Here is a 13,638-nt window from a genome sequence, read left to right as displayed (position 1 = left end):
CAGATGATCTTTTGAGGTCCCTTCCAACCTGAGCAATTCTACAACTCTGTTGTATTTAATTTGTGGCAAGGCTATTAAAGTGCTCTGAGGTGCAGTCTTTCAACTTTGTCACTTTATCTGAATAAATGCTATGTAGCCAAAACCAATGACACATTGCTTTTTTTCAATATATCCTCAAATTGTTGGTTCTTTTACTTTTGCATATTATGCTGCTTACAATTCATACTAGATGTTGCTCAAGAAAAAAGAAAGTAAATGTTGATCTATTAAGGAGGAAAGAAAATTCACTTTAGGTGTTTATTACCTCAAATAAAGAGTTTCCTGTAAATAACTGTAAATTGTACCTTTTATTTTACAGACACTATAAGAAGCGTTGTCAAGGCCGGATGCGGAAACATGTTGGTGACCTGTGTTTACAAGCTGGAATGTTACAAGATTCCTTGGTGCATTATCATATGGCGGTGGAACTTCTGCGGTCTGTGAATGACTTTCTGTGGCTTGGAGGTAGGAATAAGTGGTGACAGTGAATCAAATAATTAGTTACTAAAGCCAAGTAAATCAAACTATCTTCTGTAACTCTCCTGTATTGTGAAAAGTAGGAATGATTTCGGTGACCAAAATATGAGTATCAGGTGTGCCTAAAAATGAAGTTGAAATAAAAATTTGTTAATAAACATGATAAAGAAATGTGTTTAAGAAAACCTGCAGCATGAAATATGCTTACTGTAGTAAAACATGTAAGTCTGTATCTGACTTATTAATGATTCTTTGGAAAATATTTGTTTTGTTTTTTGGTGGATTATGCAGATGCTTAAAAAAAATCTTTCCTGAGAATATCTACCATGGACTGTTAGGGAAAGATTTTTCTCTTTACTTCTACCAAAGCCACAAGTGTTTAACTTAAGCTGGCTTAACTTCCTTTCACATTAGGTCCTAAGCTTCACTTTTCACCCCTGCCTTTTCCTTCATCCTTTTCTTTTTTCATTCCTGCTTTTTTCTATTTACTGGATATACAGGTGATCTTTGAGCACAATTTCTGCTTGTCAATTTCAGGCACTTTCAGGGCAATTGCTGTCTCTAGGTCTGCTTTTAGCTTTCTCATTCTGCATGAAAATCCATTTAGCTTCCTAATGGCTCTGTGGGTTACATATTATGAAAGCCTTAACACCTTCTGACCTTCTTTCCTTCTGCTCTTACAAAAGGTTAAATGGCTCAAGATTCTTCAAGCAGGAAAGGAGAACTTCTCTCGATGTGCAGAGCATGAAAATATTTTAAAGCCCATCTGTTGGACTACCAAATTATACTTACAGACTCATAGCATAATTTGGATTGGAAGTGACCTCTGGAGGTCCCAAAGCCTGATCTGCTCATATCACATCCAGTTAAATCAGGTTGCTCAGGGACCTGTTCAGCTGAGTTTTAGGTGCATTTAAGGATGGAAGTTCTACAATCTTTGAGCAAACTGTTGTAACATTTTGTTGCTTGTAGTATGAAAACACCCAACAACAAAGCGTATATTATTCCTACATTAAAACAGAGGTTGTGTTGACCCTCATCCAATCACTGCACCTCTGAGAAGTATCTGACTCCATCTCTTCTGTACCTTCCCACTGGGTGTTTAAAGACAGCAGTAAGATCTCCTCTTAGCCTTTTCATTAAGGCTGAATAAACCTAGTTCGCTCTGCTTCTGATGTCGTGGGCTCCAGCCCCCTGACAATTTTGATGGCCTTCCACTGGACTTGCTTCAGTATGTTAATGTCTTTCTAGTACTAGGGAGGGTAAAAGTAGATGCTGATTCCAAAACAGCACAGAGTAACTGCTCAGAGACGAATTTTGTCTTTAAGCAGCAAAGGTATTTATTTAGTGCAACCTTGGGGAGCTAGCTGGTTCGCACTGGACAAACTAGCTCCAAAGTTTTCAGTGAAAAGTCAGGTAATTTATACAGTTTTTGTGAGAGGTTACATAATCTTTACATACATACTCATGTAATTTCAACATCTAATTATCATATTCATAATAGGCGGGGTTTAGGTGGAGCTTGAGGCGGAGTCTTCTAGAATCATCTTTCAGGGAGACTTTTGGGTGGTCGTTCACTCTTCTTCCTCACTTGAACTTGTTTCTGGAGCTTGTAAAACCTCCTGACTCATGGCATTCTCATCTTCAAATGCCCACCTTATCTTTATTTATGACTACTAGATTGCTCAGAGTACATTCCTGCCATCTCTTACTTTAGTACCGTCAGCGGAACATAACAGGCCGTGCCACCTCTGTTATATCTCAGCATACCCGGAGCATTGCCCAGAGCATGGTACCAAACTCATCCTGATTAATCCTTTAAGACCTTGCTCCGATTCAATGCGTTGCTCCAAATGTGGTCTCTCAGGTGTAGAATTGAGGGGAATAATCACTTCACTTGCTGGCTACACTGTGGCTGTTACAGCCCAGTATGCAGTTGGCCACTTTTGTTGCAACGGCCCACTACTAACTGCTGTGAACTTGTTCGTCCAGGACTCCCAGGTCCTTTTCTGCAAAGCTGCTTTCCAGCCAGTCAGCTCCCAGGCTGCATAGGCATATCCCATATGAGATGCATGAGCCTTGCTTGAAATGCGTGTGAGGCTCCTGTTGACCTGTATCTCCAAGCCTGTCAAGATGTCTCTGCATTGAAGGCCTGCCCTACTGTTCCCCCCAATTTGGTATCATTCAGGATTTTTCTGGGAGTGCTCTATGTAATCATCTAGGCTATTAATGAAGACACTAGGGTATTGTGCCCAGTATTCATCCCCAACGGATACCACCAGTTAACGGGCAACCATTTGGACTTTGTACTGCTGATCACAATCCTTTGAGCCTGGCTGTCTAGCCTATTTTCCACCTACTTTATAGGCCAGCTATCCAAATTTTCTCAAATTGGCTATAAGCATGCCAAGGGAGACCATGTCCAAAGGTCTCGTGACAGTCAAAATAAACAACATCTACTGCTGTTTCTTTGTCCACTGAGCTAATGATCTCTTCGTAGGAGGCAGTGAGGTTGCCAAGGACTGATTTATTCTTGGTAAATCATTTTGTGCTGTTCCCAGTCACCTTGTCCTTCATGTGCTTGGAAATGGCTTCTAGAAGTTCTTCATAGCCTTTCCAGGGAGCTGATGTTGATCTGCCTTGTAGACTCCTGGTGCTTGATGTTTCCCTTTGTCTGGTCATTAGAAACCTCCTGCAGTTGGCATGACCTGTTGGAGGTGATAAGTGGCCTCACGTTGGCCAGCTCTCCTGGCATCCATGGATTCATCTTACCTGGTTTTGGGGGTTTTCATCCAATTGAATTAATTGTTTCATATATCTGTCTTCCTCTACTGTGGCTATTGCGTACTCCTACAGATCTTAGTAGTATCTTGGGGACCTGGGAGGTTTGAGGGTAAACCTTACCAGTGAAAACAGAGATAAAAAGGATGTTGAGTATCTCTGGCTCTTCCGTGACCACTATCACTAGGTCTCCAATTCGAGGCATATTTTATGTTTGTATAAATAGATTTTACTATGTGATACTTGTTGCAAGTATCTCTACTAATGCATTGGCTTTTTTCTCTACTCTATAGCTGCTCTTGAGGGTTTATGCTCAGCATCAGTCATCTATCATTATCCAGGTGGTACTGGAGGTAAAGTTGGATCTCGCAGGGCACAAGGAGGTTCTCTTTCTGCTGAGGCAGGCAACAGGCACAGACCAGGTAAGGACAGGATTCAATGTGAATTCTGTTTGCCACCACTGAACATCTGGAAATGTCCTCCCTGCTTCCTAACTGTAAAATTGTACTGATGACAGGATAAACTGGAGGAGGGGGGTGGGAGGGGAGAACTGTATTTATTTTTAAGATTTTTACATTAATGACTCTCCTATTGTTTTGGTGTTAATGTTGACGTGTGCTTTGCAGAGAGTTGCAAAGCTTTGGATTTCTTCATCTGATTGTTAATAGTGTCTGCATTAGTTTGAATTTTGCTGGAGGAGATGCAGACAGTATTCATAAGCTAGATCTGATGTGGCAGAGCTGTGCATATTAAGAGTAAGTTAAATATATTTATTCAGAGGGGATCTGCTATTCTAACGTGAACACTCAATAAATAGATTTGGTTAACTAAATATCAATGAACCAACATAATTTTTAAGGTTTAGTATACTTTTTCTAAACTCTCAGATTGCATAACTAATATGAAGATCGTATTAACATTGATATGATAGACATTCTTTGAGACACGGTCTGCCAGTACTTTAGAAATTATTAGGGGAGTAATAGAGAAAAAATAGAAAATATCATTAATTATGTGGTTCACCTGCATCTGGAATATTGTATGCAGTTTCAGTTTTCCATCTCAAAAGGGTGCTCATATTCCCTATCTCACATTTTTCTACTGGAAGGAGGTTGCAGATTGTCGACGAAGATGATCTTGGTATGGTCTCTGTACAAAGTATAACTGAATAGCATAGGACTCGTCAGTTTTGCAAAGGAGATGATTGAGGAGAAATAAAGGAAAGCTCTGTAATATGGTGAACTTTGTGGAAGAGGATAGATAGGGATCAGAGGTTCAGTGTTTCTTCCGGTGGAAGAATTGGAGGACACCAAATAGAACTAGTAGGTGGAAAAGCAAATTAAAAGAATTGTTCTTTATCCAATATATAGGTATGACGTGGAACTCCTTGGCATTAGGAGTTATCAGATCTGGTAGTGTGGTAGGAGTCAAGGCTGCTGCAACTCCATGTCCCCAGGTCCAGCCAGTCGTGAGACTGAGCATGCGTTCCTAACAGGTGTACAGGCGCACACACACAGTGTATATACAGACAGAAAACACAGCGCTCGTATGAACACAGACAGCGGTAACAGCCTGGTCCTGCTCCCCTCTCTGGCTGATCAGGATGAAAGCCTGTTAGCGTGAATCCATCCAGTAGCTGGTTTTAATCAGTCTATCCAGTAGCTGGCTGCTGGATTGCACCAGTTACTGGCACCGGGACCTACAAGCCTCTAAGACCCAGAGCCCTATTCCAGTTGTTGGAGTGCGTGTAGGTCTAAGTACCCCTTATCCGTCTATTTTTCCATGCTTGTTCCCTAAACTGCCTTGATCCCTCCTTTTCCTTGTCTTTAGTTTGTCCCCTATACATCTCATAAGAAATCTTGTGCAGTCCTGAGATGTTCTTTCACTATAATGAGCCCCACATCCCTGTAGACAGTACACACACACACCCCCACACACACCCCCCCCAGTCTGTCTGTAAGGTGATCCAGAGAGCTGCTCATGTTAAATGATCTGGATGGATTTCACTCCAGGACAGCTCTGTTGGCCCTGATTAGGTTATTTGGGTTCAACTGATTGTTACTGTTCCTCTGTGCACCCTTGTGTTTGTGGACATGAGCCTTTAATCAAATAACTTAACAGTTGACATACAGTCTTAAGGCTCCTGAAAGTCTCTCTGGCTTCCAGGAGAGGCTGGCTAGGGTAGTGAATGAAAAAGGTATTGATATTGATAAGCTAGACAGGCCTTTGGTCTAACCAAGTGCAGCGTTTCTGTTTATATACTCAGGTTCTTAAAAAGTGCTGAAACAAACAGAAGCTGGGTTTAAGCGCTGGTGTTAAGTACTCCTGTGAGAAATGTGATCAAAATGAATTCCTTCATCTAAAAACACCAACCACCCATCCTTTATTCGTCTATAAGTCACAATCTAGTAAATAGGTGCTTTGTATTATCTTCATTACAAACTGTATGTCAACACCAGGTAATTGTAATAGTAAAATTACCTTATTTCAGGAGACAATACTAATTTTTTGTGTAATATCTAGTCATTAAAATCTGTGCAATGGGTGCCACGACCTAAGAGTGCATTTTATGTTGGCTGTTAATAGTATAATTTCACATATTTACTCACTTTTAAATGAATATTTAATAGTAGATGTTGCGATCTGTTTGTTTGTAATGGGTACTCTTTGTTACTGAAGAAGGTGATAAGTAAGTAACAGCTATTGGAATACTTGAATAAAATGTATTTTGGGTAAATTATTGCTGCTTCTCTATATAAGTTGTCTTGTAATTCAAAGTCCTGTTAGCAAACTTGTTAGTGTGGTTGTATTTTAAAAATGTTTTAGTTCATATGACAAAATTTTCCAAAGGACTTCCGTGTGAAGAAAATGCATTTACAGGTTTTTTTGTCAGTCCTTATAGATGAAAATGTTACTTCATGGTCCATTAGATGCTGTTCCCTAGCTCTAGTTATGATCTCTTAATGTTTCGAGTTCTGAACAGCTGAACTCTGTCTAGCCTAACAGCTATTGTTGTGATGTCTTTTTCCTACAAGATTTTCTGAAAGTTCCTTTTCGATACCTTTTTTTAACTTTGCAGTGCCTTTCATTTAAAATCTTTTCAAACTGCACCTTTGTTTATAATCTGCTTTGTTCTGATTAATTTTGTGAGGACAGTATGTAATCTGGGGAACAAATGCTAGTGTATCTTTCTGTAGGATAAGGCCAGAAACAAGAGGTTTCCAAATTTTCTGCAAGTCAAGAAATGCCATACTTGGATCTGACATTCAATTCGTGCCTGCTTTTGAGGCATATAGGTGTGAGAGCTACTTTTATTGCTTCCTGATGTGCCTGGTATTGCTCCTCTTCTTGTGCCTGTATGTCAGCCTTGACAGGATGGGGTTTCTTGGTACTGCCTGTATACCTGGACCCAGTCAAGAGAAACATTTTTCTCTTGGATCTCCTGATTTTTCACCGTTTGGCATTTTAGGCTATAGCACAGGGCCTGGCTACTCAAAAAAATGTGGCATCTGCTTTCTTCTCACGTTCCTAAAACCTTCTATTTGTAGGGGAAGAGCTTTAGGCTGTGTCCCCTTAAATGGCTGGATTAATCTCTGCAGCCTTCAGTGTAAAAGATTCTGAGTTGCTTAATTCCTGTTGGCCAGGAACCTGGCCGTGTTGGATAAGCTGAGTGTAGCTTACCTTATGTTTAGTTTAATAGCTGTTTTGGGTTCTTTTATTGTGTGTTACGTGTTTAAAGTGCTGAGTTGGTAATACTGTCACTTGACCTTCCTCTTTCCCCAAGCAGAATTAGGACACCTGAGTGAAGTGTTGGAGTATCTGTTTGATCTTCTACTTCACTAGTCAGCAGTCTGAGCAAATGAACTGCAGGGGGGGGTCCTGTCTTGCTCATAAAGCAATTGTTCTTGAGTCCTAAAGCCTTGATCTTGACTATTTTATTGCCTTGGTGTTATATATCTGACAATTCAACTTCGCAATACTCTTGGCAACTATTTTGAGAGTCTGGCTTGTTGGGTTGGCATGACTCAATTATTCAGAAAATTTGATGGAGTGAAACTAAGGACAATGGAAGGGGATAAAAATACTTGAAAATGTTGTTTTGGAGTATTGTGTAGATTAAATGAGCTCCCACAAGAAGATCTAAGTACTGTAGGATTTGATACTGAAATATAGTAACTAGATGGTGATGGAAACTTGGTAACTAAAACAAGGATAAAGAAAAAGAGAGAAAAAGGATATGGCTTTAAATTATACACTGAAAATTCTTCAATTCTTGATGTGTCTCAGAATTCATTGCAAGTTTATGTGATTTTTTTTTTACATTTTTTTTTTAACAAACTGAGATTAACATATGGTGACTACTTGAATTATAATTGGTAGTCCTTCAAAATAGCAATGATTCTAATAAAACATAATTTTGTTCAAGCCTGATGTTAGTTATAAAATATATTTTGTTGGCTATATTTAAGGCTGAAAAAAAATCATTTTTGTTCCTCCTTTTAGGGGCACAAGAAGTTCTCATTGATCCAGGTACATTATTTTCATGCATGTTTCCAAAGTATTTTATTTCATTACTTGCATACATTTTGCATTTGTATAGTTAGTTACTGCCACTTGCCAAAACTAGTACTGATTCCTGATGCTTCAGTTGTTGGCTATAAATCTTGAGGAAGCAAAGAGATTGAAGGGTAACTGGCACAAAATAAATTACGTAGATCCATTATTGTGGCCCTGTAAATTCTAATCAAGACTGTGTCTTCTCATAACTAGTGAGGGTTTAAAAATATTTTTTAACTGACAAACCTGAATAGTCACATGTAGTCTTGTAGTGTCATGGTACACTTTCAATCATCACTAACAAAGATTTTGCACTTAATAAAACCCTAAAGTGTTAATCTACAGAGGTGCTTGATATGATTCTTTAAGGTTGATTAACATATTAAAAAATTCGCTTTAGCACTTCAGCATGTAAAATAACGTGTTTTAAAATATATAAAGGGAGTAGAAAGTATCTTTCACAGTAGTCTTTAACTGTCTTTTTAAGAGTTAGGTCTAGCTCTGAAACACAAAGAATTTCTTAGTAGAGAAACCTCTTGGAGAAATAAATTACTTTATAATCCTACAGATTAAGTAAAAAAGTATAGAGCCTTGTCAAACCTTTCATGTATGTTTGCAATGTTATTTTGTTAATTCTGCAGTAAAATTAAATTCAAGAAATAAAATTTTCATGTTCTTTGCAGTATCCAAGATTTCCTTGTCTTTTATTTCAGATTCTTATCCCTTTTTGTATCTAAAGACTCTTTCTGTCTCTAACCTTCCTTCTTATATAAGAAAAGCAACTTCTTGCTGTTTTGTCTGAGCCTCAGGTAACTATTTTTTTTACGTGGAAGGCTCAGATTTGATGGCCTTTGGTTTTCTGTGATCAGACATAGGAAGAGAAGTGTTCGTTTCAAATGGAGAAAGTCACTGTTCTAATACTGAGTTTATAAAAAAATTGCACATTTTTTTCATAGGTGTGCTTTAGAAATAAAATTTTTAAATAGAACAAGGAATAATACAAAGGTTAAACCTACATATTCAGATGTGGCCATAATCTAATTTTAGCAATCTAATATTTTATACATAGTCTAAATATTCAGAAAAGTGTGAAGGACTATGCATATATTTTTTTTTTACTAAGTGAGACATTATTTCCTGTTTGTTCATTCATGATTGAATCCATTTTTAATTTGTACTGTTTAAAATAGTATAGTAAAACAGAACTAGTGTGTTCTTGGTAGGACATGATTTCTTTCTAGGCAGGGCAAGTGTTCTTTGTATATGCTTTAGTCAAACCTACAGCGTATCCTATTTTTTGTCTTAAGATATTTAGTATTTGCTAGATTTCCTTCTGCTTATTTCTTACCCTGTTCTGTTCTAGGTGCACTGACTTCAAATGGTATAAATGCAGACACCAGCGCTGAGATAGGACGTGCCAAGAATTGCCTTAGTCCTGAAGACATCATAGATAAATATAAAGAAGCCATTTCTTACTATGGCAAGGTAATCCTACTTATTTTTAAGAAACTTCAGTGGAATTCTTGTGAATAATGAACTGCTGTGGTTTTGATTTCGGAAGATCTTCTAAAGCATGTGCAGTAAAGTTTGTAAAACATATTATAATGGAAGAAATGGGAATAATTTATACTGTTGAACTAAGTGCTTTGTTTAGAGTCTGGGAATCTCAGAACTTTGGTCAAATACAACACCTAAACCAGCAATGTGCTGAGTAAAGTGTTTACTGTGCCTGCTATACCTGGAGGTTTTGGATTAATTGTCTTATATTTTTAAAGCATTCTAAACAGAAGTGTTAGATATTTGCAGATGGTTAACTATTATGTATGTTTATGGTCCTTTAATAGGTACATTATAAGCTCCAGAGATGAGCTGTATAAGCTGAATGGTTGTTTATTGTGCCTGCTGGAATGATCTCTGGGGGAATTCAGGAGTTTATGAAGAGGTTGCTGATGATGGATATAATTTTACAGGACTGTTCAGGGAGGCTAATATTTAGAAAATGCAGAGAGCTGGGGAGTCATGGAGGAAATATGAAGGACAAAAATTCTTAAAAAAGGATTTTAAAAAATAAAACAGTTTTCAGCTCAATGGTGGCATTTTTTTAGTTTTTTTTTGTGTAAAAGCTCAGACCGTAAGATAGTAAGGTAGCTTAATGTTTGCATTTGTAATAGGAAGAGGAAAAAAAATATATTTCATACTGTGACAAGTGGCTCGGTATCCACATCAGCATTAAAGATAAGTATAATTGTATTGCACAGTAGTTATTATGCTTTATCCACTTCTTAATTTCAAGTTATCTCTCTTGTTTGATATTGAAAGTATTTTTAGACTAAGCTATGTCAGTATCATGTGGCATTCCGTGTCTGCATTGAAAGGAGACTCTCCAAATGACACGAGATAAACTGTGCACAAGTTAATTTATGATCAGGAGCAATGAAAGGTGATAGTTTTGGGGATAGTTTTGGATAAATTTGGAACCATCAGTATAATAATTATTCTGAAGTACGCATTCAACCTTTTTGTTACCTTAAGAGTAAGTTACTCATCTAGAAAGAGTATGATTTCTTTTAGAAGCATAAAATTATTGGACTTTGTTGGACTTAGGGCAGAATATTTGTTTTGATTATAATAACAGACATCATGCACTTAGCAAATAGCAACTATGCTTCACTGCAGCTTCACCTGCAAATGACGAAGAGCTAAGTCTTGGGACTGGTCTATAACTGTTCAAGACAAGCATAATTAGCTTTTGTGTGTTTAAGACCTACAGACAGAGTAACTCCTAGCTCTAGTGCTGAGGAATCAGCACTTTCTGTGTATTTTTTGTGTTACCACTGAGCTTAAGAAACTTTTGTAATGTCTTCTAAAATGGATTCCATCTCCAGTGGTTTGTTTTTACTCATATAAATGCGCAGGAGAGGAATATGTAACTGCTTTGGTGGAGTAACTCTTGCATTTTTTTCTGAGCTTTATTTCCCTCATTGGATTTCAAACATGATAAATACCTGAACAAAGCTTAACTTCAGCAGGAGACAGGCAAACTCAAAGAGCCAATAACGATATTGTTTCAGGGAATAACTTGATCAGATTGTGTGTCTAGAAAATTGCCTGTTTGCTGTCTGAGCTCAAACAAATCAATACACATCTACATTGTCTCTGCTTTTCTTAAGCTAAATAACTGGAAGTCATTTACAGAAAATGTTTTGTAAATAGATACTAGAAAACTCAGAATGGTTTGTAATTCTCTTGTCAGTGATACTGTTTTAACTAAAGAGAAAATTGATGCAGTCTAACTAAAGCTGTGTTGCTACAGCTTCCTGTGCTATATAGTGTATTTTGTACTAAGTAGAAAAGGCAAAATCAATTCTTTTATCATGATAGAACAGATTTAGGTGGTGGTGAATTACTGTAGAAGTGACCTTTTTTGCTTACATACCCATTACACTGTGAAAGTAGAATTTATTTCTTTGTTGCAGACACACCACCCACACCTACCATATATATGAAGTTATCCAAAATGGTACTAACTTCCAACTTTTCTCCTTGTCTGAACTCTCAGATGAAGCTGTGCTGTGTCTCAAAATAAGAAGAGTGAGTGAAGAGGCTGAAAAATGTTGTTTTGCATGATGCCTTAATTTTCAGTCGGGCATGTGTTTATAATTTAGCAGTATAGTCACCAGCGTTAAGGGATTGCTGGGTTTGGAAGATGTGACAGTTGATCTATGTGTTGAGCAGAAATAGTTATCAAATCTAACAGGTGCAATAGTTCAATATTATTTTAATTTTCTCCCTCTTCAAGTACAAGAATGCTGGTGTGATTGAACTGGAAGCCTGTGTGAAGGCAGTGAGAGTCCTTGCAATACAGAAAAGGAGCATGGAAGCCTCTGAGTTTCTTCAGAACGCAGTTTATATCAACCTTCGTCAGGTCAGTGCAGAAAGTCCAGTTATTTTTTATTTCTCGTTTGAGAGATTATACTGAAGTGTGAAAGTTACTTAGATTCAGGGGACTCCACAGCTTTATCTTCTGTATCACCGCCTTCCTTCTCACTAGGACTTGACTTCTGAGGATTTTCACATCTATGAATCTGGTTTAACAGGTATTCAGAGTTCATCTGAAAATAGGAGGACTTAGTCTGAGATGAATTCTATTGGTTATTCTCCCATGTGAAAGAAAAAAAATCCCATTCTTGTTGTATTGTGATGTTGTACCAGGGAAGAATTGTTGCTTGGGATAGATCTGGCAATGATTGTTTTTTTTTTTTTTTTTTTTTAACCTTAATTGTATCTTGTTCAATGAAACAGTGAGCGAATCGGGAATGGCCTGTTGCAAAGTGACCTTAAGAGTCTAACTAGTGTTGTTAATTGAATTTTTGTTGTGTAGTGTGAATTTTGTTAGGCCAAATCAGAAAGGAATTCGGAGAGTAAAATCAGTATTTGGAACTAAGAAAAATGCTCAGTACCACCACAGAACAAGACTTAATACTTTTTGAGTGTCTCAAGCTTAGTGTCAGTGGTTACAGAGAGACTACTGTGGTTGAAAGAATCAATAAATGCTCTCATATTTCTTACCTTTTTTTCCTTTTTTGCTCCTTACATCTTGGTAAGACTAGCGGTTTAAGTCCACACCATTGAGCTTATTCAGCGCAGATGTGGACAGCAGATTTATGAGGGAGGTTGAATACTTTAATTTGCAGAGAATCATTTTGGTCAATTTTCTAACCGAACATAAATGAGAAATTAATTAATTGATAAGCTATCATAAAAATCAATTTTGTTGCAGACTACCTTAACTGCTGTAATCCTTGTAGTACTAAGGGCCTTTTCTTTAATTCTAGTCTGTCTTTTGCTGGCAGCTCTGTAGCCTTTCACATAAGCTGCTGTGCCAGTATTTTTCCCTTGTTCTTGTGCGGTTACTCTTGTGGCCTGCAAACTCTGATATTGCTGTCACATTGTTTTTCTTATGGAAGCAATTACTGTCATTGTGAGAATTCCCTGTTCTCCTCCCTGACGCCATTGGGGTTGCAAATTTCACTTTATATTAAAGGAAAAAAAAAAAAAGACTTGGTGAATGAGGAAGTCTATAAGTAATTTAAATAGCTGATAAGTATTACCTAATAAAACACAAGCACAAAGCTTGGCAGCTTAGTCAGTGTGCAAGGTGTGCTTTGATCAAAGCTTGCCCCAGCCAGCTCTAATAGTGTCCCAAATGGAAGCATGTAAGAGTGGGTCCTGATGAAATGCATCTAGTGAAAAAGCATGGTGAGAAAGCATCATTATTTTTGTCACCTGCTGTGTTAGAGAACCAGAGAAGGGTGTTCTGGAGACCCCACAACTTTTCTTCCTGGCTGGTCACTTTGTCTGCTTTGTTTTTCCCTTTGAACTTGATGTATGCCCAGCACATAAATCTTTGTGCATGTAAAGCATGCCTCAGTATGCATTGTCATGCTATATAAGATGTAATCGATAAATGCCTGATCTCCCACTGTCTGGAAAACCTTGAACATTTGACATCTTCCAAAATGATCCAGATGATGGAATTGATGATAACACCAAACTGAGTGGTGAGGTGGACACATCAGAGAGACTTGGACAGACTGGAAGAATGGGCTAGCAAGAGCTGTTTGAGCTTTAACAAAGACAAATGCAGAGGCCTGCAGCTGGGATGATATAACCAAAGAGCCCTGTACAGGCTGGGGTATCAGTATGACTGGGGAGCAACCTTGCTGAAAGGGACATGCGGGTCCTGGTGGACAACCGGCTGAACAGGAGTCAGCAGCGAGCTGC

At 37.9% G+C, this 13,638-nt stretch overlaps 1 protein-coding gene across 5 annotated transcripts in view; it reads left to right on the top strand.

Moving 5' to 3' along the window:
• The window catches only part of TRAPPC9 (trafficking protein particle complex 9), a 508,539-nt gene that overhangs the window by 13,450 nt on the left and 481,451 nt on the right, over positions 1–13,638 (top strand). For 4 of the 5 annotated variants that reach the window (XM_037379006.1, XM_037379007.1, XM_037379009.1 and 1 more), the window contains exons 3-7: positions 359–504; positions 3,591–3,719; positions 7,801–7,827; positions 9,218–9,339; positions 11,654–11,779. In XM_037379006.1, the coding sequence (XP_037234903.1) occupies positions 359–504; positions 3,591–3,719; positions 7,801–7,827; positions 9,218–9,339; positions 11,654–11,779 (550 nt within the window). The remainder of the gene's footprint in view (positions 1–358; positions 505–3,590; positions 3,720–7,800; positions 7,828–9,217; positions 9,340–11,653; positions 11,780–13,638) is intronic. The other variant, XM_037379008.1, reaches the window with a different exon arrangement.

This window comes from Falco rusticolus, chromosome 3 (genome assembly GCF_015220075.1).
Source record: "Falco rusticolus isolate bFalRus1 chromosome 3, bFalRus1.pri, whole genome shotgun sequence".
Lineage (NCBI taxonomy): Eukaryota > Metazoa > Chordata > Aves > Falconiformes > Falconidae > Falco > Falco rusticolus.
The sequence above is the reverse complement of the archived record's forward strand: the minus strand, read 5'-3'. Positions and strand labels throughout refer to the sequence as shown.